Raw genomic sequence first — 27,737 nt, 5'->3', positions numbered from 1 at the left:
GATTGTAGATAGGAGTCTTCATTGCAGACTATCTATTGTATTTCAAACTAATTTCCATTTAGGTCAAAGTCTTGTAGTTACACTACCAAGATTCTTCTGTGTGTGCATACACATGACAGGTAAGCAGTAATCTATATACATAACTGTCTATGGGGAGTCATGGCTCCTTCTGACTTTCTGTATGGTTGTTTTAAAATGAAAACACTTGGTTTTGTCTCTTGAATCTCATCCTTTTTTATTTTTATACATTTTGATATTTGTTTTATAAAAATTGATGCTTTTTCTTCTTTTAGTGATTTAGTAGTGATTCATGCACAACCCCTTTTGCACATCCATATCTTTTATGCTAATGAGTTAGTCTTCCTAGGAGTCCCTCTGCTATCTTTGCATCAACTGGAACCACAGGGCAGATGCACTCAAGAGTGCCTGACTACCTGCTTCCTGGCAGACCCCTCCCCATATTTTATGTCCCCTACTTTTACTCTCTTCCACTTAGAAGCCCATTTTCCCTGAGCTGCAAGCAAGAGCTACATCCGGCCTCCAGACCCCTTGGTTTGGCATTTCATGGTTTCAATTGTTTAGAAGTTCTCTGAATGTTAGCTCACTGTGATTTCTTTGTCTTGATGCCCCACCCTACCGCAACCCCTACCTCTATCCCCTATAGCTTTGGTTGTGTCTTTCACACTGTGTCATGGACAAGGACGCAAGCAAGACTGTGAGGAGGAAAATTATGCTCCTCACTGAATTCCTATACCACCTAGGAAGTGGGCACCACACATCAGACTTCACACAGCACAAAGTTCCCCCTTTCCCATAAGACTAGACTCCGGACTGCTCTGAGGAGGAGACACTGGCTGATTCATTTTTGTTTCCTCTGCCTGAACAGTTCATAGTAAATGCCAATAAATATTTGCTCAACAAGTAAACTGAGATTGGCTCACCCTCTGCAGCCCTGTGTTTGCGTATTCTGACTAAGTGTCTTCTTCCTCCAGGACAACATCTGCTGGTCTGAGAGTCTGCAGTAGAAAACTTGAGCTGGTTCACGCCAAGTTTTTAACTCTTTCATTTTGGGGAGAGGGAAGGCAAGTTCAAAACCCTTGCTTTAACTCAGTGAAATTGGCCTGCTGTTAGAACTCTAAAGTCCAGTTACTCTTTATCACAGGATAGTGAAATATTTGTTTTCTAATTTCCTGGCTGTCAGATACTACCCAACACATTGTCTCTTGAATAGGCAAAACTACTAGACTAGAAGATGGTGTTTATGAAAAATCTACAGAAAAATGAGATATTTCGGTATACTAATTGATATTTATATTCTTTCTATTGGGGCAGTTTCTGTCAAGAGACTCTAATATTACATTGGGATGACATTTAAGATACTATTTCAGGGAAGCAGAATTATAATTAAATATACTACTTACCAGGAATAAGGTTTAGTTTATGAAAAGGTAGAAAAATATTTTGACTGATGTGTGTATTATGGAATAGGCTCTTATCCCAACTCCGAGTATTGAAGACAATAACTATTTTCCACCTTTTTTTCTTGTTAGGCTGTGAAGTTGAGATTCTTGGTGTCAGACCAACTTATTGCCTAGAATACAAAAATGTCCCAACAGACATCAACTTTGCGAATGCAGTTAGCGATGCTCTCGACTCATTAAAGTAAGTGTCCCAATTTCTTAGCCAAAACATTGTTATTCCTTGTGATTAAAAAATTGTGTGTGAGTGTGTGTGTGTGTGTGTGTGTGTGTGTGTGTGTGTGTGTGTGTGTGTGTGTACAGCAGAGGTAGGTGTCTGCAGAGCACAGAAGAGCGAGTCAGATCCCATATAGCTGGAGTGGTAGGTAGTTGTGAGTTACCTGACATAGCTTCTGTGGAGCAAACTCTGTAAAGAGCACAGCAAAGACTCTTGTTTTGTTTTGTTTTGTTTTGCTTTGTTTTGTTTTGTTTTGTTTTTGAGACAAGGTTGCTCTGTGTAGCTCTGGCTGTCCTGGTACTTGCTCTGTAGACCAGGCTAGGCTCAAACTCGGAGATCCCCCTGCCTCTGCCTCCTGAGTGCTGGTATTGACAGCATGTGAACCTTTAAGTGCCACCATCTCCCAACAAGCATCCTTACCCACTGGGCCATCTCTCCCTTCCCTCTTCTTTGTTTCTTGGATGAATAGCAAATCCTAAAAAGGATTAAGAGAGCTGGACCTAGGTGAAATGTCTCAGAGAGTTTTACATAGTGGCTGGCATGCGTGTACTGGTGGTTTGTAACTATGAAGCAGCAACTGTTTGGAAATGCTGAACAGAAGATAGAAAATGTCCAGGGTTTAAAGAGCTCCTTTTCATGTCGTTAGACAATGGAGAAACCATGTGATCATCAGCGTTTTCATACTAACGATTTGCTGAGCAGTTATATTTCAAAGACTTCAGCGAGTATTTGCCTGAAGGATGGATCTGTGACCACATGAGTTTGGAGAAATTTCCTTTCAACACTCTTGTTTGAAATGTGCTTGTATCTACGGCTCCTTGTCTCTTCCTTTGGTTTTCTATATCCAGGGTTGTCTCCCTTTGTGCTTTCTTTATTGTTTCTATTTCCATTTTTAATTCCTTCACCTGTTTGTGTTTTCCTGTAATTCTTTCAGGGATTTTTGTGATTCCTCTCTAAAGGTTTCTACTTGCTTACTTGTGTTTTCCTGCATTTCTCTAAGGGAGTTCTTTATGTCTTTCTTGAAGTCCTCCATCATCATGATCAAATGTGATTTTAAATCTAGATCTTGCTTTTCTGGTGCGTTTGGATATTCAGTGTTTGCTTTGGTGGGAGAACTGGGCTCTGATGATGCCATGTAGTCTTGATTTCTGTTGCTTGGGTTCCTGCGCTTGCCACTTGCCATCAGGTTGTCTCTGGTGTTACTTGTTTTGCTATTTCTGACAGTGTCTTGCCGTCTTATAGGCCTGTGTGTCAGGAGTGCTGTAGACCTGTTTTCCTGTTCTCTTTCAGCCAGTTATGGGAACAGAGTGTTCTGCTTTCAGGCGTGTAGTCGTTCCTGTCCACTGGCTTTCAGCTGTTCCTGTGGGTGTGTGTCCTGAGTCCACCAGGCAGGTCACTTGATATTTAAACAACTCCATAACTCCTAAAGAAATAGAAGCAGTCATTAAAAGTCTCCCATCCATCCAAAAAGAGACCAGGTCCAGATGGGTTGAGTGAAGAATTCTATCAGACCTTCATAGACGACCTCATACCAATTCTATCCAAACATTCCACAAAATTGAAACAGATGGATCACTACCGAATTCCATCTATGAAGCCACAATTACTCTTATACCTAAACCACACAAAGACCCAACAAAGAAAGAGAACTTCAGACCAATTTCCCTTATGAATGTCAACACAAAAATATTCAAAATTCTGGCAAACCGAATCCAAGAACATGTCAAACAACCATCTATCATGATCAAGTAGGCTTCATCCCAGGCATGCAGGGATGGTTTAATATACGGAAAACCATCAATGTAATCCACTATATAAACAAACTGAAAGATAAAAACCACACGATCATTTCATTAGATGCTGAGAAAACATTTGACAAAATCCAACACCCCTTCATGATAAAAGTCTTGGAAAGATCAGGAATTCAAGGCCCATAGTTAAACATAGTAAAAGCCATATACAGCAAACCAGTTGCTAACATTAAACTAAATGGAGAGAAACTTGAAGCAATCCCACTAAAATCAGGGACTAGACAAGGCTGCCCAATCTCTCCCTACTTATTCAGTATAGTTCTCCAAGTCCTAGCCAGAGCAGTCAGACAACAAAATGAGATCAAAGGGATACAGATTGGAAAGGAAGAAGTCAAAATATCACTATTCACAGATGATATGGTAGTATATATAAGTGATCCCAAAAGTTCCACCAGAGAACTACTAAACCTGACAAATACCTTCAGCAAAGTGGCTGGGTATAAAATTAACTCAATTAACTCTACACAAAAGAGAAACAAGCTAAGAAAAAAATTAGGGAAACGACACCCTTCATAATAGTCCCAAATAATATAAAATACCTCGGTGTGACTTTAACAAAGCAAGTGAAAGATCTGTATGATAAGAACTTCAAGCCTCTGAAGAAAGAAATTGAAGAAGACTTCAGAAGATGGAAAGATCTCCCATGCTCATAGATTGGCAGGATTAATATAGTAAAAATGGCCACTTTACCAAAAGCGATCTACAGATTCAGTGCAACCCCATCAAAATTCCAATCCAATCCTTCAGAGGGTTAGACAGAACAATTTGCAAATTCATCTGGAATAACAAAAAACCCAGGATAGCTAAAACTATCCTCAACAATAAAAGGACTTCAGGGGGAATCACTATCCCTGAACTCAAGCAGTATTACAGAGCAATAGTGATAAAAACTGCATGGTATTGGTACAGAGACAGGCAGATAGACCAGTGGAATAGAAGTAAAGACCCAGAAATGAACCCATACATCTATGGTCAGTTGATTTTTGACAAAGGAGCCAAAACCATCCAATGGAAAAAAGATAGCATTTTCAGCAAATGGTGCTGGTTCAACTGGAGGGCAACATGTAGAAGAATGCAGATGATCCATGCTTATCACCCTGTACAAAGCTTAAGTCCAAGTGGATCAAGGACCTCCACATCAAACCAGACACACTCAAACTAATAGAAGAAAAACTAGGGAAGCATCTGGAACACATGGGCACTGGAAAAATTTTCCTGAACAAAACACCAATGGCTTATGCTCTAAGATCAAGAATCGACAAATGGGATCTCATAAAACTGCAAAGCTTCAGTAAGGCAAAGGACACTGTGGTTAGGACAAAACGGCAACCAACAGATTGGGAAAAGACCTTTACTAATCCTACAAATGATAGAGGCCTTATATCCAAAACATACAAAGAACTCACAAAGTTTAGACAGCAGGGAGACAAATAACCCTATTAAAAATGGGGTTCAGAGCTAAACAAAGAATTCACACCTGAGGAATGCCAAATGGCTGAGAAACACCTAAAGAAATGTTCAACATCTTTAGTCATAAGGGAAATGCAAATCAAAACAACCCTGAGATTCCACCTCACACCAGTGAGAATGGCTAAGATCAAAAACTCAGGTGACAGCAGATGCTGGAGAGGATGCGGAGAAAGAGGAACACTCCTCCATTGTTGGTAGGATTGCAGACTGGTACAACCATTCTGGAAATCAGTCTGGAGGTTCCTCAGAAAATTGGACATTGAACTACCTGAGGGCCCAGCTATACCTCTCTTGGGCATATACCCAAAAGATGCCCCAACATATAAAAAAGACACGTGCTCCACTATGTTCATAGCAGCCTTATTTATAATAGCCAGAAGCTGGAAAGAACCCAGATGCCCTTCAACAGAGGAATGGATACAGAAAATGTGGTACACCTACACAATGGAATATTACTCAGCTATCAAAAACAATGACTTTATGAAATTCATAGGCAAGTGGATGGAACTGAAAAATATCATCCTGAGTGAGGTAACCCAATCACAGAAAAACACACATGGTATGTACTCATTGATAAGTGGATATTAGTCCAAAAGCTAGAATTACCCTAGATGCACAGAACACATGAAACTCAAGAAGGATGACCAAAATGGGAATGCTTCATTCCTTCTTTAAAGGGGGAACAAGAATACCCTTAGGAGGGGATAGGGAGGCAAAGTTTAGAACAGAGGCAGAAGGAACACCCATTCAGAGCCTACCCCACATGTGGCCCATACATATATAGCCCCCAAACTAGATAAGATGGATGAAGCAAAGAAGTGCAGGCTGACAGGAACTGGGTATAGATCTCTCCTGAGAGACACAGCCAGAATATGGCAAATAAATAGGCGATTGCCAGCAGCAAACCACTGAACTGAAAATGGAACCCCCGTTGAAGGAGTCAGAGAAAGGACTGAAAGAGCAGGGACTCGAGATCCCATATGAACAACAATGCCAAGCAACCAGAGCTTCCAGGGACTAAGCCACTACCCAAAGACTATAATGGACTGACCCTGGGCTCCAACTGCATAGGCAGCAATTAATAGTCTAGTAGGGGGGTTGGGGATTTAGCTCAGTGGTAGAGCGCTTGCCTAGGAAGCGCAAGGCCCTGGGTTCGGTCCCCAGCTCCGAAAAAAAAGAACAAAAAAAAATAGTCTAGTAGGGGCACCAGTGGAAGGGGAAGCCCTTGGTCCTGCCAAGACTGAACCCCTAGTGAACAGGATTGATTGCGGGGAGGGCAGTAATGGGGGGAGGATGGGGTTCACCCATATAGAAGGGGAGGGGGAGGAGCTAGGGGGATGTTGGTCTGGAAACCGGGAAAGGGAATAACATTTGAAATGTAAATAAGAAATACCTAATTTAATAAAGATGGGGGAAAAGTGTGCAAAGCACATTAGTGCATTAGAACAAGGAACCTTTTCCCCCTTTGCATGTAGACAATAATACAGAGTGTGGAAAATGCAAAGTTTAGTTTCTCTCTTCTGAATAGTACATGGGTCTCTCAGGGAACTCATTACCACATCAAGCACAAAGCATTGAGTCAACTAGAAGATAGGGGTCCAGTAGGAAGCTTGCTTTAGCAATCAGCAAGGAGGTGTTTGAGCTTGTTGGGAGTTCCCATTTCTAGAGCTGGACTTGAGGTTATCTTGACTATTGAATGAGTTTCCTAGGTGGAGTCAAAGCAGAAGACACAAACGGAATCAGATAAGGACAAGACCTTCATCCTTCCAAAAGAAACACCATGGTTTCCATGGAGACACAGTGACATCTGCCTTTCCTAAACCCAGCGCACGAGTCATTGGCACCAACAGTGAGACTGACTATGATTAAGACTGTCTTTCACACCGGTGACCAACTATGTATTGAATTCTAAGATGGCCTCAGGTACAGAGAGGAGCAATTCGGAGAGATTACCTCCGAGTAAGTCAAGAATCTGCTCATCATTTGGGTCGTCCTCATAGCCTAAGGTTGCTTCGGTACAGAGATGACTGGTGGCTGACACTTTCACTTCCATTTCTGCCCCAACTTTGAGAGTGGTTGCTACTCATCCAGGGTTATCAAAGGAAAAAGCAGAGCCCTGTTCCATACTGACTCTGAGGGACCATGCTACCTGTGTGAAATCTATCAAGACGAGTCACAAAATAGCACACCTGATATGCTAAAGAGAAAATGACTTCAGAATATTAAAAATTAAGAAAAAACAAACATGTTAATGTAATTTGTTTCTGGTGGTATTTAGAAGGGGCAGAGTCTGGGGTAAGTGAACTTTTGAGCAAATGTTCACATGCTCACATGTGTGTGTTATATGATGCTGGCTGCTACCTCATCTGCTTCCTTCCTCCCTCCCTCCCCCTCCCTCCCTCCCTCCCTCCCTCCCTCTCTCCCTCCCTCCCTCCCTCCCTCCTTTCCTTCCTTCCTTCCTCTCTTGCCCACAAGGGCTAGGAAGCTATGTGCTTGCGGAGCTGGTATAGTACGCTGCTATGTGGTTAATACAGAGCAGACTTGCACATCACACGTGTACCGGGCTGGGACTTCAGAGTTGCTTTGTGTCCACTGAGTGCTACTTCCAACATCGCCCAAATACTATCCATCACTATAGCCTGCTGCCAAGAGTAATATAAGCATTTGGATTATCATTGTCATACAAACACCTCCAAGTGTCCCAACAGCACGCTTATCGGTGCATTGACACGTGTCTCACATTTATCATGTGTTTGAGATTGATGGACTCTCTGTATACAACTCAGTGATCACAGGTAAATAGCAAAGAGTATCATGTGAGCTCCAGACAGCAGTGGTCAATTTAATCAGACATCCTTATTTTTATTAGCTAACGTCTACCAGAATGCTGGAGGGATAAAAAATGGGGCTCCATTTCCTTTACGGGAAATATGTGGGTTTTTCCTTTTGTTCTTCTTTGTCAAGTAACACCACAAGATAATAGAATTCCAGGGAGACACATCTTTACCTCAGAAATGGGGAAACAGAGAAACAGGGAAGATTTTCTGATTGTTGCTATCATCTTGTGGTAGTGGTGTGTGTGTGTGTGTGTGTGTGTGTGTGTGTGTGTGTGTGTGTGTGTGTGTGTGTGTGTGTGTAGGGATTGGGTTTCTCTAGAAAGAAAAGGCCACAAAGAATTGCAACTCTGTAGAGTTGGCATCGGGATGGATTTTCATGTGGTATGGTCTGGTGTGCTTCTTTCCCAACTCAAGACAATTCAAGTAGGAACTCTAGGTGAATGACCTTGAACTCCATGGACCGTTATTCACATAGTCTGCAACCTAGCTGAACCCAGGTCCTTTCTCCTTATGGAATAACAAAGAAGAATGGAGATGCCGACCCCTGCTTGTCATCTCTAAACCAGGGAGGGTTGGAATGAGAATGAGAAGACCTGCTGCCACTGTCTGAGGAAGGCAGTGGGAGGAAAAGCAATCAATCAAACAAACAAACAAATAAACAGGTCCTTTCTTCAATCTTCTTTCAATTCCTTCTTACAAAGCAGACTAGAGATTAATGCTTGCGAGTCAATGCTTTTACTCATACAAAAATCAAATCTGTTGTCTTCAGGAATGAAGTAGTTGACAGTCTTAACCAGATTAGAAAAATCTCAGTCAACCATGATCACTCTGCATGTAAGAGCTTGTGCAAGAATTTGTGCATATGGTGTAAAGGAATCAAATTCTTTTTTTTGCATTTTTTAATTTATTTAATACTTAATAATAATTCTTTGGTTTCCGGGCAAACATCCCCCTCCCCCCTCCCCTTCCTTATGGGTGTTCCCCTCCCAACCCTCCCCCCATTGCCGCCCTCCCCCCAACAGTCTAATTCACTGGGGGTTCAGTCTTAGCAGGACCCAGGGCTTCCCCTTCCACTGGTGCTCTTACTAGGATATTCATTGCTACCTATGAGGTCAGAGTCCAGGGTCAGTCCATGTATAGTCTTTAGGTAGTGGCTTAGTCCCTGGAAGCTCTGGTTGCTTGGCATTGTTGTACATATGGGGTCTCAAGCCCCTTCAAGCTCTTCCAGTTCTTTCTCTGATTCCTTCAACGGGGGTCCTATTCTCAGTTCAGTGGTTTGCTGCTGGCATTGGCCTCTGTATTTGCTGTATTCTGGCTGTGTCTCTCAGGAGCGATCTACATCCGGCTCCTGTCGGTCTGCACTTCTTTGCTTCATCCATCTTGTCTAATTGGGTGGCTGTATATGTATGGGCCACATGTGGGGCAGGCTCTGAATGGGAGTTCCTTCAGTCTCTGTTTTAATCTTTGCCTCTCTCTTCCCTGCCAAGGGTATTCTTGTTCCCCTTTTAGAGAAGGAGTGAAGCATTCACATTTTGATCATCCGTCTTGAGTTTCATTTGATCTAGGCATCTAGGGTAATTCAAGCATTTAGGCTAATAGCCACTTATCAGTGAGTGCATACCATGTATGTCTTTCTGTGTTTGGGTTAGCTCACTCAGGATGATATTTTCCAGTTCCAACCACTTGCCTACGAATTTCATAAAGCCATTGTTTTTGATAGCTGAGTAATATTCCATTGTGTAGATGTACCACATTTTCTGTATCCATTCCTCTGTTGAAGGGCATCTGGGTTCTTTCCAGCTTCTGGCTATTATAAATAAGGCTGCGATGAACATAGTGGAGCACGTGTCTTTTTTATATGTTGGGGCATCTTTTGGGTATATGCCCAAGAGAGGTATAGCTGGATCCTCAGGCAGTTCAATGTCCAATTTTCTGAGGAACCTCCAGACTGATTTCCAGAATGGTTGTACCAGTCTGCAATCCCACCAACAATGGAGGAGTGTTCCTCTTTCTCCGCATCCTCGCCAGCATCTGCACCTGAGTTTTTGATCTTAGCCATTCTCACTGGTGTGAGGTGAAATCTCAGGGTTGTTTTGATTTGCATTTCCCTTATGACTAAAGATGTTGAACATTTCTTTAGGTGTTTCTCAGCCATTCGGCATTCCTCAGCTGTGAATTCTTTGTTTAGCTCTGAACCCCATTTTTAATAGGGTTATTTGTCTCCCTGCGGTCTAACTTCTTGAGTTCTTTGTATATTTTGGATATAAGGCCTCTATCATTTGTAGGATTAGTAAAGATCTTTTCCCAATCTGTTGGTTGCCGATTTGTCCTAACCACAGTGTCCTTTGCCTTACAGAAGCTTTGCAGTTTTATGAGATCCCATTTGTCGATTCTTGATCTTAGAGCATAAGCCATTGGTGTTTTGTTCAGGAAATTTTTTCCAGTACCCATGTGTTCCAGATGCTTCCCTAGTTTTTCTTCTATTAGTTTGAGTGTATCAGGTTTGATGTGGAGGTCCTTGATCCACTTGGACTTAAGCTTTGTACAGGGTGATAAGCATGGATCGATCTGCATTCTTCTACATGTTGACCTCCAGTTGAACCAGCACCATTTGCTGAAAATGCTATCTTTTTTCCATTGGATCGTTTTGGCTCCTTTGTCAAAAATCAAGTGACCATAGGTGTGTGGGTTCATTTCTGGGTCTTCAATTCTATTCCATTGGTCTATCTGTGTGTCTCTGTACCAATACCATGCAGTTTTTATCACTATTGCTCTGTAATACTGCTTGAGTTCAGGGATAGTGATTCCCCCTGAAGTCCTTTTATTGTTGAGGATAGTTTTAGCTATCCTGGGTTTTTTGTTATTCCAGATGAATTTGCAAATTGTTCTGTCTAACTCTTTGAAGAATTGGATTGGTATTTTGATGGGGATTGCATTGAATATGTAGATCGCTTTTGGTAAAATGGCCATTTTTACTATATTAATCCTGCCAATCCATGAGCATGGGAGATCCTTCCATCTTCTGAGGTCTTCTTCAGTTTCTTTCTTCAGTATCTTGAAGTTCTTATTGTACAGATCTTTTACTTGCTTGGTTAAAGTCACACCGAGGTACTTTATATTATTTGGGTCTATTATGAAGGGTGTCGTTTCCCTAATTTCTTTCTCGGCTTGTTTCTCTTTTGTGTAGAGGAAGGCTACTGATTTATTTGAATTAATTTTATACCCAGCCACTTTGCTGAAGTTGTTTATCAGCTTTAGTAGTTCTCTGGTGGAACTTTTGGGATCACTTAAATAAACTATCATATCATCTGCAAATAGTGATATTTTGACTTCTTCTTTTCCGATCTGTATCCCCTTGACCTCCTTTTGTTGTCTGATTGCTCTGGCTAGAACTTCAAGAACTATATTGAATAAGTAGGGAGAGAGTGGGCAGCCTTGTCTAGTCCCTGATTTTAGTGGGATTGCTTCAAGTTTCTCTCCATTTAGTTTAATGTTAGCAACTGGTTTGCTGTATATGGCTTTTACTATGTTTAGGTATGGGCCTTGAATTCCTATTCTTTCCAGGACTTTTATCATGAAGGGGTGTTGAATTTTGTCAAATGCTTTCTCAGCATCTAATGAAATGATCATGTGGTTTTGTTCTTTCAGTTTGTTTATATAATGGATCATGTTGATGGTTTTCCGTATATTAAACCATCCCTGCATGCCTGGGATGAATCCTACTTGATCATGGTGGATGATTGTTTTGATGTGCTCTTGAATTCGGTTTGCCAGAATTTTATTGAGTATTTTTGCGTCGATATTCATAAGGGAAATTGATCTGAAGTTCTCTTTCTTTGTTGGGTCTTTGTGTGGTTTAGGTATAAGAGTAATTGTGGCTTCATAGAAGGAATTCGGGAGTGATCCATCTGTTTCAATTTTGTGGAATAGTTTGGATAATATTGGTATGAGGTCTTCTATGAAGGTTTGATAGAATTCTGCACTAAACCCATCTGGACCTGGGCTCTTTTTGGTTGGGAGACCTTTAATGACTGCTTCTATTTCCTTAGGAGTTATGGGGTTGTTTAACTGGTTTATCTGTTCCTGATTTAACTTCGGTACCTGATATTTGTCTAGGAAATTGTCCATTTCCTGAAGATTTTCAAGTTTTGTTGAATATAGGCTTTTATAGTAAGATCTGATGGTTTTTTGAATTTCCTCTGAATCTGTAGTTATGTCTCCCTTTTCATTTCTGATTTTGTTAATTTGGACACACTCTCTGGGTCCTCTCGTTAGTCTGGCTAAGGGTTTATCTATCTTGTTGATTTTCTCAAAGAACCAACTTTTGGTCCTGTTGATTCTTTCTATGGTCCTTTTTGTTTCTACTTGGTTGATTTCAGCTCTGAGTTTGATTATTTCCTGCCTTCTACTCCTCCTGGGTGTATTTGCTTCTTTTTGCTCTAGAGCTTTTAGGTGTGCTGTCAAGCTGCTGACATATGCTCTTTCCTGTTTCTTTCTGCAGGCACTCAGCGCTATGAGTTTTCCTCTTAGCACAGCTTTCATTGTGTCCCATAAGTTTGGGTATGTTGTACCTTCATTTTCATTAAATTCTAAAAAGTTTTTAATTTCTTTCTTTATTTCTTCCTTGACCAGGTTATCATTGAGTAGAGCATTGTTCAATTTCCATGTATATGTGGGCATTCTTCCCTTATTGTTATTGAAGACCAGTTTTAGGCCGTGGTGGTCTGATAGCACGCATGGGATTATTTCTATCTTTCTGTACCTTTTGAGGCCCGTTTTTTGACCAACTATATGGTCAATTTTGGAGAAAGTACCATGAGGAGCTGAGAAGAAGGTATATCCTTTTGCTTTAGGATAGAATGTTCTATAAATATCTGTTAAGTCCATTTGGCTCATGACTTCTCTTAGTCTGTCTACGTCTCTGTGTAATTTCTGTTTCCATGATCTGTCCATTGATGAGAGTGGGGTGTTGAAATCTCCCACTATTATTGTGTGAGGTGCAATGTGTGTTTTGAGCTTTAGTAAGGTTTCTTTTACGTATGTATGTGCCCTTGTATTTGGGGCATAGATATTTAGGATTGAGAGTTCATCTTGGTGGATTTTTCCTTTGATGAATATGAAGTGTCCTTCCTTATCTTTTTTGATGACTTTTAATTGAAAATTGATTTTATTTGATATTAGAATGGCTACTCCAGCTTGCTTCTTCTGACCATTTGCTTGGAAAGTTGTTTTCCAGCCTTTCACTCTGAGGTAGTGTCTGTCTTTGTCTCTGAGGTGTGTTTCCTGTAGGCAGCAGAATGCAGGGTCCTCGTTGCGTATCCAGTTTGTTAATCTATGTCTTTTTATTGGGGAGTTGAGGCCATTGATGTTGAGAGATATTAAGGAATAGTGATTATTGCTTCCTTTTATATTCATATTTGGATGTGAGGTTATGTTTGTGTGCTTTTCTTCTCTTTGTTTTGTTGCCAAGATGATTAGTTTCTTGCTTCTTCTAGGGTATAGCTTGCCTCCTTATGTTGGGCTTTACCCTTTATTATCCTTTGTAGTGCTGGATTTGTAGAAAGATATTGTGTACATTTGGTTTTGTCATGGAATATCTTGGTTTCTCCATCTATGTTAATTGAGAGTTTTGCTGGATACAGTAACCTGGGCTGGCACTTGTGTTCTCTTAGGGTCTGTATGACATCTGTCCAGGATCTTCTGGCCTTCATAGTTTCTGGCGAAAAGTCTAGTGTGATTCTGATAGGTCTGCCTTTATATGTTACTTGACCTTTTTCCCTTACTGCTTTTAATATTCTTTCTTTATTTTGTGCGTTTGGTGTTTTGACTATTATGTGACGGGAGGTGTTTCTTTTCTGGTCCAATCTATTTGGAGTTCTGTAGGCTTCTTGTATGCCTATGGGTATCTCTTTTTTTTAGGTTAGGGAAGTTTTCTTCTATGATTTTGTTGAAGATATTTACTGGTCCTTTGAGCTGGGAGTCTTCACTCTCTTCTATACCTATTATCCTTAGGTTTGATCTTCTCATTGAGTCCTGGATTTCCTGTATGTTTTGGACCAGTAGCTTTTTCTGCTTTACATTATCTTTGACAGTTGAGTCAATGATTTCTAGGGAATCTTCTGCTCCCGAGATTCTCTCTTCCATCTCTTGTATTCTGTTGGTGAGGCTTCTATCTACAGCTCCTTGTCTCTTCTTTTGATTTTCTATATCCAGGGTTGTTTCCATGTGTTCTTTCTTGATTGCTTCTATTTCCATTTTTAATACCTTCAACTGTTTGATTGTGTTTTCCTGGAATTCTTTCAGGCATTTTTGCGATTCCTCTCTGTAGGCTTCTACTTGTTCTCTAAGGGAGTTCTTCATGTCTTTCTTGAAGTCCTCCAGCATCATGATCAAATATGATTTTGAAACTAGATCTTGCTTTTCTGGTGTGTTTGGATATTCCATGTTTATTTTGGTGGGAGAATTGGGCTCCGATGATGCCATGTAGTCTTGGTTTCTGTTGCTTGGGTTCCTGCGCTTGCCTCCCGCCATCAGATTATCTCTAGTGTTACTTTGTTCTGCTATTTCTGACAATGGCTAGACTGTCCTATAAGCCTGTGTGTCAGGAGTGCTGTAGACCTGTTTTCCTGTTTTCTTTCAGCCAGTTATGGGGACAGAGTGTTCTGCTTTCGGGCGTGTAGTTTTTCCTCTCTACAGGTCTTCAGCTGTTCCTGTGGGCCTGTGTCTTGAGTTCACCAGGCAGGTCACTTGCAGGGGAAAAGTTGGTCCTACCTGAGGTTCCGAGGCTCAAGTGTGCTCGTGGGGTACTGCCTAAGTCCTCTCCTCGGCGGCAACAACCGAGAAGATCTGCGCCGCTCTTTCCGGGAGCCTCCGTGCACCAGGGTTCCAGATGGCATTTGGGGTTTTCCTCTGGCGTCTGGATGTGCGCAGAGTGCAGTCTCTTCTGGTTTCCCAGGCGTGTCTGCCTCTCTGTAGGTTTAGCTCTCCCTCCCACGGGATTTGGGTGCAGAGAACTGTTTATCCGGTCTGTTTCCTTCAGGTTCCGGCGGTGTCCAAAGGAATCGAATTCTTGTGGTAGGTGTGTTTAGGCAACACTGTGGAGTGATTTGGTTTCCCATGAGATAGCCCTGCCTGGTGCAGCAAGTTCAGATGCTAGATTTCTTTGGTTCAACTCTATCTTGGATTCCTAATTAGAATTTGAAGAGCATTTGGAAATTTCCACACACAAGTGTTCACACACACACACACACACACACACACACACACACACACACACACACTGCTGTGGATCTGTATTGTTCACAGAACATGGAATAGATATGACAGAACTTAAGAGAGATCATTTAGACCTTGAACACGAAGTGTTACCCAGAGACATTTCAGCAGTTGTCCAGGCAAATCGAGAAGCTTCACATGTCTGTGCAAGAAGAGATAAGGCAGCGTGTGTGTTTGATCTGGGCATTGCCATCAGCTGCCACCCATATCCCTGTAAGATGCTACTTTTGAATTTAGATGATTTTTCCTATTGCATAGAAGAAAGACAGAGATGAAAGTTGACATTTTTGATATCAATAGCAGTGAGACAAAAGGCTTTATTCACATTAACCTATTTTCCTCTTTATCTACCATGTTACCTAGGCATTCTTCCCATCTGTCCTGGTTTGATTTTCCATTGCTGTCATAAACCCTATGAACAAAAGCAACTTGAGGGTGAAAAAGGTTGATTTAGTCTACAGTTATAACCAGTCAATCATCAAGAGAAGTCAAGACAGGAGCTCAACCATCCTGGAGTAGAAACTGAGGCAGAGACCATAGGGGAACAAGGCATACTGACTTGTTTTCTTGGCTTGCTCAGCTCCCTTTTAAGTATAGCCAAGGCCAACATGCTAGTCATGTGTGCCGCCAACAGTGGGCCTTTCTACATCAATCAGCACTCCAGAAAACGACTCGCAGACATGCTCGTAGACCAAACTGATCTCTTCAACTCAACTTTGCTTTATACAGATATGTCTAGGTCTGTGTCAGGTTGACAAAATTTAATTATGATACCATCTCACAAAAACGTCTCTGAGTCTTGAAGGTTAACTACCTTATCTTGACTTCACAAGCCCTTAGGCTACAGTCAGTACCCAGGCTCTTCTGGAAGAGGCTTAAGTAGGCTAGGCTTCCAGGGCCTCCTCTACATATTAAGTGACTGAAAAATGTGGCTTCTTAATCCTACAAGTCAGTCCATACTCACATCTCTGAGATGCCTTGAAGGAAGGAAGAGACAGACAGGTAGAGGAGGTCGAGAATCATCCTCTCTGGGACCATCCTGGGGTTGGAGCTCTTACAGGTTAGAGAAGGGTGGTGCTTTGAGTGACAATGTCCTCATAGGGTCATGGATTTGAATGTTTGGTCCCCAGTTGGCTGAACTGTTTTGGGGAAGGACTAGGAAGTGTGTCCTTGTTTGTAGAGGTATGCAACTGAGTGGGCTTTGAGGTTTCAAAAGTTCTCTCTCCCTCTCCCTCTCCCCCTCTCTCTCTCTGCCTGCAACCCATGGGTAAGATATAAGCTCTCAGCTACTGTTCAAGTGCCATGCCTGCCTGCCTGCTGCCATGGTAGTCATAGACTAACCCCCTGAAATGTAAGCAGCATCCCACAATGCCATCCCACCCCACCCCCGGACAAGGAGGAATTCAGCTTTTTGTCTCCAGCAGCAACCAGCACCACTGGGGCTTTCTGAGCCCTGTTACCATACATGAAGACTCAGCAGGCAGGGCCCTTAAACACAAGGCAGTTCATGGTCCATATCACTTGATTCGTCATCTTGGAAATTCTGTTTGCAGGAGGCTCATGGTTCAGTGAGGGAAGAAAAGGTATCTGGGGCTAAAGACCAACTAAAGAATAGTCTGGAGTAGAAGAGGGATCAGGAGGTAACCTGGGAGCCTTGGCTGCTTGGAGGGAACAGTGACTGCTTCCAACATGGTGCCAAGGAGATTTACATGTAACCTGTTTAATGGGGCTCTACAATCCAGGCCTAGTAATCCAAGACCATAAACCCAACTATGCTGAGACAGAGGTTCAAAGGTTCAAGTTCTGTCTGGGCACGGGGAGAGCTCAGGGCCTGTATTTAAGTACATTAGTAAGTAAGGTACTTAAAAGTAAGGTATTGGACTGATAAAGTACCTGCTATTCATCATAAACGGGGTCCAAGGTTAAAGCTCAGAATGGAAAATAGCAACAGCACACCAACAAATAACATAGAAAAGCAGAGAAAGCAGGCTCTGGGTGGCAGCAGCAGGGGACACCAGTTAAGAACGTTGGTTGACCTCTGAACTATTGTATACAGCTTTAGAGGAGTCCCTTTGGCCACTTCAAATCTCAGAACCCCAGTCACTGTCAAAGTTAATAAAGGAATGGATGGGTGGCAAGATAATGCCTTCTACCTGGCAAAGGAAGCCAGTTCAAGTATCTTGGGTTCCTCTTCTCTATGGACAAGCTTACAAGAGTGGAGAAGCTTGCTCCTGCTGAGTAGGGAGGAGACTCTCCTACTGCTAAACCTACACACTCAGGCAAAATGATGAAGTGTGACTGGAAGCAGGCATTTCTTTTCCCTCCTTCCTTCCTTTCTTCCTTCCTTCCTTCCTTCCTTCACTCCTTCCTTCCCTCCTTCCTTCCTTCTTTCCTTCCTTCCCTCCTTCCTTCCTGCTATGTGTCCAGCAGTACAAGAGCAGCTCACTCAGCCCAAATGGCAGTGTATTAGTAGTTATTACCTTGTGTAATAAAACACCATGACCAAGGCAACTTAAAGAGCAAAGAATTTATTTGGCGTATGGTTTTATTCAGTTAGAGTCCGTAATGGCAGACACAGCACAGCAGCAGGCAGCCAGCATGGTTCGTGGAGTAGCAAGCTGCAAGCTGAGAGCACATATCGCAACCACTACCACAGAGCAGAACTGAAAATAGGGGAGGGTTTTTACCCTTAAAACCCATCTCTGGTGACACACTTACCCAGCAAAGCCATATCACCTAGACCTCCCTAAACATCCCCATCAGCTGGGGGCTGTGGGTTCAAATGCATGAGACTAAGGGGCACACTTCCCATTCAAATCATTGCAGGTCTGTTTCCCAGATAGAGAAACAGAGGTGTAGAAATAATTTTGCCATTCAGAGATATCTTTATTGAGAAGAGAAGCCATGATCTGAAACCACATTTGTGCTCGAGGTAATTTTCACAAACTACCATGTACTCGCTCCATTTATGAGACTTGTCTTAGGGTTTTACTGCTGTGAAAAGACACCATGACCAATATGAGTTTTATAAAAGACAACGTTTAATTGGGGCTGGCTCACAGGTTCAGAAATTCGGTGCAGTATCATCAAGGTAGAAGCATGGCAGCATCCGGGAAGGCATGGTACAGAGGAGCTGAGAGTTCCACATCTTCATCTGAAGCCTGCTAATACTCACTTCCAGGCAGCTAGAAGGAGAGACTTATAATTCACACCCACAGTGACACACCTACTCCAACAGGGCCACACCTAATCCTGCCACTCCCTGGGCCGAGCATCTACAAACCATCACAATACTTATGCCAAGATTCAAATCCGCTTCCTACTGATGGAGTAAGAATACCAAGACGGCAAGAGGAATATGAGAAATGCAAAACGGAAAACAGAGGACGCTGAGGAATGAAGAGATATGGATATTGTCATATGTAGAAATATTAATAACATTGAGAATAATCAGACTATAATTTCAGGTTTCCCACTCCCCATCAAAAATAAATTAGCTCTGTCTTATAAGTTTCCTGCTAGCTACCAGCTAGGTTTAGAGAAATCTGAATGATAACCATGAACAGAGTCTTGTGACTTTTAAGCTAGTGTATTGAACAGTGCCCTGACATGATACTGAAGGGACACACTGTCATTTCAGGAGCCTTTTTTTTTCAACGTTAAATCATCTTTCTTAACAGTCAAGAACTAACTATTCCTTTAAGTTGTTTCCATTTCCCTCTGCCCAATTCTTCTCTCTTCCCAACGTGCTTCAGAAAGAAAAATGGATATGGCATTATGAACTTTATATATTACACAGCAATCTAGACAGAATTATAAGGTGATAGGAGACTTGGGTGTCCCTGAAACCCTAGGGTAGGAGGCCCCCTGCAGCTTTCTGGGAATGAGGTTTGATAGCCACATGTCCTTTTGGCACGATTCCTGAACCTCAAAGCTATAAATGGCCAATAGCAGACAGGCAATCTGCCTCACCGAACCCTATTACAAACGAGCTGGCCTGGGATAGAGACCAGACCCACATCGGAAACAGCTGGCTACCAAGAATTTATCTGCTAAACTCCAAACAGGCAAGAGCTGTCAGCCTGGGAGACTTCAGTCCCTAATGAATCCATGAAATCTTAACCCAGAAAGCTCTCGCATGTGTACTCCCCACAACACAAGCATCCCAAATCAAGTGTTCCTGGCATCTAAGGTTGACAGCTTCCTGAAACAATGCCATCAGGTAAATTGTGACACTTTCCAGCTTTCTGACCACATAGAGATTTTCAAATGTGATAAATAGCCCTGGAGAAACCAGCCCTCGCTACAGTGCACTACGAATACACCGCGATACAATGGGTTTTAAAATGAAGAGACCTGGGTGTATTTCACTAAACTCCAATGCCACAGTAAACCTCGTTTTAGTGAGTCACCAATGTATTAAGTGGGATTTTCCAACACATGTATGGCCCGTGCTGGAAGTGTGAACCCCTAAACAGATGATATAGTGAGTGAACCAGCACATCTGCAATGTCTGAGATGCACATCTGGAATGCCTAATGCAGATAAATGTGGAGGCTTATCTGCAGGACAGGTTTTATGGACGGTTCCATTGTGTTCAGATGTCCTGATGGAGGAAGAGCCCAGAGCCCTACCAGTCATGGACCATGAACAAGTTTCAGCATATGGATGAAAATCATATTACCTATTACTAACTTCTCCCCACCATCTACACACTTGTGGGGCCCTAGAGGGACCTTTCATACCTGACTATGTATAGATGCAGGAGGTAGTAATTAGCCACTCTCACATCAGGGCATGGGAATAACAATGCCATTTGGGAGAAAAATCTAAATACTAACATAACCCAATCTATACTGTGGAGGAGGGTGGTAACAGGGTCATTAGTGAAGGGTAAATTGGTTTGTTCTAAAAAGAGAAAAGAACATTTGACTAACAATTTCACTCTGCTCAAAACCAGAGTTTTCTCTGGGCTGTAAACGATGTATACCCCAGAACGCTTAGTAGAACATAAGGGTATCACCAACAGGTACGTGGCCATAAAGAAGGAGGATGCCAGGTGTAGACTCTTCCCTAGTTCAGAAGATGAAGTAGATGCAGATGGACATTCAAAGACCCAGTTTACAGTTCCAAGCTCCAGCTCTGTCTCAGAGATCTGCCAAGGAGTGAGAAACTTCTTGAGCCCTCTGAAGTCTGTTTCTTCATTGCAAATCTGTAAATGCTCTTCTGTGAGGACACTTGTCCCTCAAGCTCCAGGCTTCGAAACAGTCAGCCCATAGATGCAGAATGTCTAGGTGACAATGAGGGTGTCTCCGAGTGCCCTTTCTTTTAGCCAGCTTCTGGGAGTTAGTGGGAGTCATATAGTAGAGCAAAGATTTCCAAAGTCACTCGGCTGCGTGGGATGAATCCCCTTTGTCATGGGCTGTTGAGTTGCTCTTAGCAACAACAGCGGTCATGTTCTAAGGACCTGGGCTTAAATCCTGGCTTCAACTTGTGATACTGGCTTATCCAGCATGCATGTAGCCCCAAGTTTGATACCCCAAACCATATAAATCCAGATGAACAGCTGAAATCCCCGGACTTGGGAGAACTGGAGGCAGAAGGATCAAATGTTTAAGGTCAACTTTGTCTATATGATTCAAAACCAGCCTGGGAACACATGAAGCCCTGTCAACGGTAATGGTGATAATAGTGATGATGGTGACAATGATGATGATAATGGTGGCAGTGTTGGTGGTGGTGGCTGTGCAGCAACATAGTGCACAGACATAGTCAATAGCCCATTTAGGGGGCACTTGTTTTTATATACCGAGCTGAGTGCTGTTGACTTACCATGCTAAGCTTGAGTTGAGATAGCATGAAGAATGAGTTACTGTTCCTGATGTGAAAGTCTCTCATAATCTGAAGAGAGAAAAGTACACCTAAAAAGACCTAGACGTGAGCGTGTAGTCATGGGAACACATGGCAGGGCCACCTGACCTAACCGCAAGACACCAGAGGAAGCTTCCTGGAGGACATCACCCACCGCACAAACTGGAAAAGGAATGGATACTGTGTGACACAGACCAAGAAAATTAAGCTCTTTGAGCATTATGAGGATGTTTCTCTCTCTGGCCCTGCCAGCCCAGACATTACACTCTTCCATTGTTCATGCTGGCAAGACCATATAGCGGGGAAAATGATGCATGTATATGCATCTATGCATTTCTCTGTCCATGTTTATGTGTTGTACACAGATGTGCTAAACGTGGAGTTTTTCAAGAGAAATAAGGCAGTTTGACAAGAATACTACCTCTTACACAGGTCCAAGCAGAGAAAGCCATTTTTTATTTCTTTGCCATTGCCTCATGCTGTCATAACCATCATTATGATTGACAGTCACTATTGCTCTGATCTATTTTGGATGCTTGATTAGAGGATAGGCAAAGCCAGAGCTTTGGAAGAGGAGGTCACGGGGGAAATGCTGTGCAAAGGAAGGAAAGAAGGTGCCCTGGAATTCTCTTCCTTCTCCCCATAAGTAAACCACCCTTCTCTATGTTGCTTGCTGTGGTCATTCTTACGCCAGCATTGGGAGTTAAACAGTTTGGATTTTCAACATCAATGATGGCCCTGCAGAGTTTTGGAAATCCTAAAAATACAGTTACTTTTAGGATTTACTCTGCATTTACATGGGAGCTAGCAGGTCACCAGTCCCCATTAGAACACATGGCTGGTGTGTGTCTGCTGATGTCATATCCTAAGGATTTATCTATTTATAGCTAACAAAGTTGCTGTGCTGACACTGTTTTCATTCTTGCCAGTCAGACCCACAGTCTAGCATTTGATTAGGACTCCCTTAAAGTCCCTCAAAAACACTCCAGTAGCTATTTAAAGCGTTGTATCTGGTTTCCTGACTTCTCAGTTCCAGCAGACTAGGAGAAGGGATTTATAAGGACAATGTTCTGAATCCCCTTACATTTTCAACTTTTATGGACATGAAAGTCAATACAGTAATGGCCAGAAGAAGGGGTGACCAACAGATACATCCTCTAAATCTCATTGCCAAGCTGCTTGGGGACCAGAAATCTTGAGTTTGGTATCCGCCCACCTAATTTACATGGAAATGTGGGTTTTGACTGGTCCACTGAGCAGAGTTTGGGGGCTCTCACACCTTCACAGAGGGTGAGTGGGTCATAAGAAAGCAAGCTGACAGAGCTGTCCCTCAACTGTGCCTCTCTCATTCTCTTCTGTATAGGAGTGGCCGAGCGGATCTAGCAGCCATATACCACGAACGCATTGATGTAGAAGGCCATCACTATGGCCCCTCATCACCTCAGAGAAAAGATGCTCTCAAAGCTGTGGACACTGTCCTGAAGTATATGACCCAGTGGATTCAGGTGACCCAAAGTCAGGGCAACTGACCTGGTGTCTTCTCCTGTCTTCTCTTTCATGACTGCCAGTCCCTCACTCTTCTTTCAATGACTTCTTTACTAGGCCAATGTGAGACTCTTCTTTCACATACTTTTCACATGGGCACCAACTCTGACTCCTTGGTTCATGCATGACCAGTGGGATTTAACTGGTCTAGATGTATATTGCCTGGCTGGACTAGAGAGCTGCCAGCTTCTTAGGAGTGTTAGTAAGTCTATTGATCAGCTTAGACTGGACCTAGGGGTCAAATATTGGTTCCATTAACAGTCTCCCCTCTCCTTTAATGTAGTTTTAAAACACCTCTTCACAAGAAAGTTTGTGTGAAATTTCAGCACTGGGATAACTGCCTCTATCCACCCCACAGGAACGAGGCTTGCAGAATGACCTAAACGTCATCCTTTTCTCAGACCATGGGATGACTGACATCTTCTGGATGGATAAAGTGATTGAGTTGAGCAAATACATCAGCCTGGATGACCTGCAGCAAGTGAAGGACCAAGGGCCCGTTGTGAGCCTGTGGCCCGTCCCAGAAAAACACTCTGAGGCAAGACACAACATGGCGGATGGAGGGCCCCTACCTTGTGCTTTGTCTCCTTCCTAGAGTTTTCATAATCAACTATGGAAAAGGGTTAGGAGCAGGGATCTTGGAGTCAGGTGACTGAGCTTGCTTCTCACTTACCAAGTGACCTCTATATAGTCATTCATTTTCTGTTTAACTCCATAACGGCATCTACCTGCACTGAATTTAGTGATAATATAATTAGACTCTCTAGAATGATGCTGCCACTCCAATCTGCCCCCGATTCCTTCTCACCAGTAAGCTGGTGATGCTAATTAGAGATCTGGGGTCAGCTCCTGACTTGGCAGCCACTCCTCTTAGCTTCTGATCCTAGCTTGGTTATCAGCTGTGTCCAAGGCCAACTCTGGCCCCTCTGCTGTCTGAATGTGAACATGGCAGTGAGGCCGAGCTGTCCTAAAATCCACGGGAGTACATAGATGCAGGCTGAGATCCCAGCAAAGACTGTGGATGTGCCAATCAGGAACACCACCATCAAATGAGAATGATCCCGAGAGGGTATGGTTGAGTTCCCAGAGTGTGCAGATGAGGAACAAAACTCCCTTTCAGTAACTCAGTACCCTGTGTTTACATTCTCAAAAAATAGTAATCAGGGCTGACAGTGGATAGCAAGAATAAGGAGGAACAGGTGACACTCTCAGATGACAAGTTAGTCCTCACGTTACTTCATTATCTCCCAGTGCATGGATGCTGCTTCTGTCCACTCCCAGGGGAGATGACATGGGCCAGGAAACATCTGTCTTTTGAGGAGACAATGCCAGCTACAGGAGATCCAGGAGGAACCTGGGGACTGTTTCCTTCCTTCATCCTTTTGCCACCAGAACAGTTGTCTATAAAGAGTTGTCATTAGGCAGAGGGTCCTGGTGGAAGCCAGTGTCTTGGTTCCATAGGCAGTCTCCACCACCACCTTGCTTGCCCTCATTTGACGCCTTCTGTTAACAATCCTATTGCTCTCAGTCTTCCCCATTCACTGGGGGAAATGTCACTTTTTTCCTCCAGAGGCAGGAAACGAAGTTTACATAGTATCCCGCCAACTCCCTAAACATGAAAATGGAAAGAATATGTTAGATGCTGGCGGGTTCTTGGGAAGCAGTTCTGTCTTCCTGGCAAGGAAGATCATCTTTGTCCCCAACTTGGCACGTAGGCATATGACACTTCCAGAATGCCTGGGTATCAACACTCACGAGCTGGGAAGAGTGTCTTCTAGCAGGATGTGCATGCCGAGCACTGCCAGCAGTCACTAGCAGTTGGTAATGGTTCAAAAGAGGGGGCTGTATTTGGTGACAGTTGTGTCATGTGATGGCCACAACAATCTGCAAGACTTGTTGTATGTCAGCAGATTTTTTTTCACTTATCCAAAATAGTTCTACGTTCTGCATACATCATTATAATCAAATATGGAAAATTAATTCATGGAGCTATCAATAACTCTCTACTCAGCAGCCGAAACACTATTTTAAAGATGTGAGTGAATAAAACATCTAATAAAATTAGAAATGAAGATTAAAACACAATTTTATGTTCATTTATATTAAGGAATACATGTCTGATTTGGCTAAAGGCCAGCAAACCAATGCCAGTAGGCTGACTTTAATTTTAGCCACAAATATTTAAGCTTCTGCTGAGTATTGGGAGTGTGTATAGACTTTACAAATTTCCATTGTGAAAATAGCGATGTGGCTGTAATCAATTTCTAGTACTTTCAAGATTCAGATCTGGATAGGAGGTAACCTCGAAGTCAGGTTAAGGAAGCCATATCTTTTCTGATTTTGATGGCATTTGTTGTCAGCCAAGTCACTTTCATAACTGCCACTTAATTTTAGTGCATGGAATCTTGACAAGTAACTTTTATAATGTGCTCACTACTCACTGACTTCATATAAAAGAATTATTAGAAATCTTACAAGTAGTAGAGGATAGTGCTTCGAGGGACACCCCATATTTGACAGAAGCAGAATGTTGCTATGGCCTATGGTCTCCTAAAATTTCTCACGAGCTTTCTAGCCCTATCAGAAAGACCACTAAAAAGTGACCATTTTTCATCTGGTTGTGTGATTACTTGAGTTTTATATGATAAGAATGTGGTATTTCCCACTTAACATTATTTTTGCTCAAACAGATCCTTGAGGGTCTCCTACGCATCTCCGACGATCTGATTTTTGCACATCTTCACTGCTTTCTAGAGTCTTGCCGCAGACCTACACTAGTACCTCTATCTCTCCCATTGTCATCTCTTTGCTGTGTCCCCTCTGCTACATGTCTGGGTTATTCTGTACACATGTCTATAGGTGCACACACAGGAGAGATTTTCGGTATATTCCCTAGGGGCCCACACTTATGTCAAAGAGCATATAGATCTTAAATCTTCCCGAATAAAGCCAGCTTGCTTTGTAAGCTACACAAAAGTCTTTCATAGCCATGTGTGGAGCACATACTTTTAATAGTAACACTGAGGAGGCAGACACAGGCTGAGCTCTGTGAGTTCAAGGCCAGCTTGATCTACATAGTGAGTTCTAGGCTAGCCAGGTTTACATAGTAAGACCATATCTCATTTTAATGTAGGTCATATATATGTATATATTAAAGATATACATATAATTCATATATATGAGATTTTAAATATATACTTCTCTTATCTCACAGATCTAACATGTACTTAATGAGTGTCCAAACAGCTCATTTTTGGTTTTCTTTGCAGATATATCACAAACTCCGCACCGTAGAACACATGACAGTGTATGAGAAAGAAGCAATACCCAACAGGTTCTATTACAAGAAAGGGAAATTTGTCTCTCCTTTGACCTTGGTGGCTGATGAAGGGTGGTTCATAGCAGAGGTAATTATAAATATTCCAATTCTATCCATAGCCACAGGTAAGTAACCATCATTGAGATTTTTTTTCTCCTGGGTGTGCTTTGCTTCCTTGCTTAGGAAAAAATCAAAAGGCTGGAGGAGATGTCTAGGTGAACACAAGCTTCAGACATAAATCCAGAGTTGAGATTTAGACTTGGTGGCTGTTGATATTGTATATTTTAATAAGTAGACCTTAACTCAATGCCTCAAGCTTCCATATAACCTGTTCAGCCGAAATCAGATCAATTACTGAGATCTGAAGCTGTTGCCCAGGGTAAAGCCAGGGAGCCCACTGTTGCTCTCACCCGTGAGAGAACTGTTTAGAAGATTGAACTGTGTGGATCCAGACCCCACATTACCAGCTGGTTTTTATAGCAGAGACTATCTTTCATTTTGGGGCTGGTCCCTAATTTGCCCTAGGCCCGTGAGTCTTCCTCCTCATCCTTCCAGGCTTTAAGCGAAGCCATCTCTTAAATTCACGTATGATACTTATGAATGTTCTCTGATTAGACTGACAGTACAGTCTGCTCCAGAGGAGAACATTGCTTCAGACAAGAACTTGAAGGTTGTACTCAGATCAGACTGCAAGGTGAGAGAAGTAGTAAGACGTTGCAGCCAGTAATGCCTAGGACTCGAGACTAGTAAATGATAAACTGTGGAGAGGATGAACAACTAGTAAGATGCCATCACAATTCCAGTGGAAAATATCTTGGGTCCCAGAAGTTCTTCCTGCCAGGAATGGAAGTCTTCTGATGGGGGAAGGGGGAGTTCTTCCATTTTGACAGAGCCTCTCCTCATAAAGGAAATATGGTATCTTGTAGCACATTCGGGAAAAAGATGTCTGTCTTCAAGCATGATGAAAACAGTTCCAGGTGACCTGAGGGTACGGATTAAGATGTGCAGGGTTACACGTCATGGGCTATTTGCTTTTTTACATTTATTTTGGCTTCTTGAGACAAAGAACTGCTAAGTTTCCCAGGATGGCCTGGAGTTTGCTCTATAGCTCAGGCTGGACTCAACTCAACAGCCTCATGCCTCAGCCTCTTGGGTCAAGGCATATATGCCACCAAGTCTGGGTCACAGACCATTGGAACAATGGCTGCAGGAATGATTTGCCATCTCATTTAGCTGGAAGTCTGGAGATGATTGGCTCCATGGATCTTTACTTCAGAAGCACAATGACATTAAGTCCCTGATCCAGCTCTATGAAATTCCAAAACTTTCGTCTCAAAATCACAAAATAGTTGCTGCAGTTCCAAGCTACACAACTACTCCCAACACTCAAAATTGGTGTGGCTTTTGGTAGACATTATCCACTGTTATGGGATAGGCCTATATATTTTTTAACTAAAGGTAGAAGCAGATACGGGGGACTCTTAAGATTATAAAATGCAGGCACCCAAATCCCGTGGGAGGGAGAGCTAAACCTTCAGAGAGGCAGACAAGCCTGGGAAACCAGAAGAGACTGCTCCCTGCACACACATCTCGGACGCCAGAGGAAAAAGCCAAAGACCATCTGGAACCCTGGTGCACTGAAGCTCCCGGAAGGGGCGGCACAGGTCTCCCTGGTTGCTGCCGCTGCAGAGAGCCCCTGGGCAGCACCCCACGAGCGAACCTGAGCCTCGGGACCACAGGTAAGACCAAATTTTCTGCTGCAAGAAAGCTGCCTGGTGAGCTTGGGACACACGGAAGCAGAATTTCTCTAGGAGGTACGGTCTGTGTTTACCGGAAGTCCCACACCCGCGGATCCCGGCCCGCAGCAGCTCTCTGCTCCCAGACCGGGTGAGAGAGAGACCCAACCGCCTGGTC

General features: G+C 42.8%; 2 protein-coding genes across 2 annotated transcripts in view; one reads left to right on the top strand and one right to left on the bottom strand.

The window, feature by feature from the left end:
- Positions 1–27,737, bottom strand: part of Erich1 (glutamate-rich 1) — a gene marked incomplete at its 5' end in the record, with an annotated part of 52,793,804 nt that overhangs the window by 30,343,720 nt on the left and 22,422,347 nt on the right.
- Positions 1–27,737, top strand: part of Enpp6 (ectonucleotide pyrophosphatase/phosphodiesterase 6) — a 128,233-nt gene that overhangs the window by 74,988 nt on the left and 25,508 nt on the right. For both annotated transcript variants that reach the window (NM_001415078.1, XM_087588340.1), the window contains 4 exon segments: positions 1,551–1,662; positions 22,323–22,464; positions 22,863–23,042; positions 25,774–25,911. In NM_001415078.1, the coding sequence (NP_001402007.1) occupies positions 1,551–1,662; positions 22,323–22,464; positions 22,863–23,042; positions 25,774–25,911 (572 nt within the window).

Source organism: Rattus norvegicus, chromosome 16, assembly GCF_021556685.1.
Source record: "Rattus norvegicus strain SHRSP/BbbUtx chromosome 16, alternate assembly SHRSP_T2T, whole genome shotgun sequence".
Taxonomy (NCBI): domain Eukaryota; kingdom Metazoa; phylum Chordata; class Mammalia; order Rodentia; family Muridae; genus Rattus; species Rattus norvegicus.
Note: the sequence above shows the minus strand (reverse complement) of the source record. Positions and strands in the feature narration are given on the sequence as shown.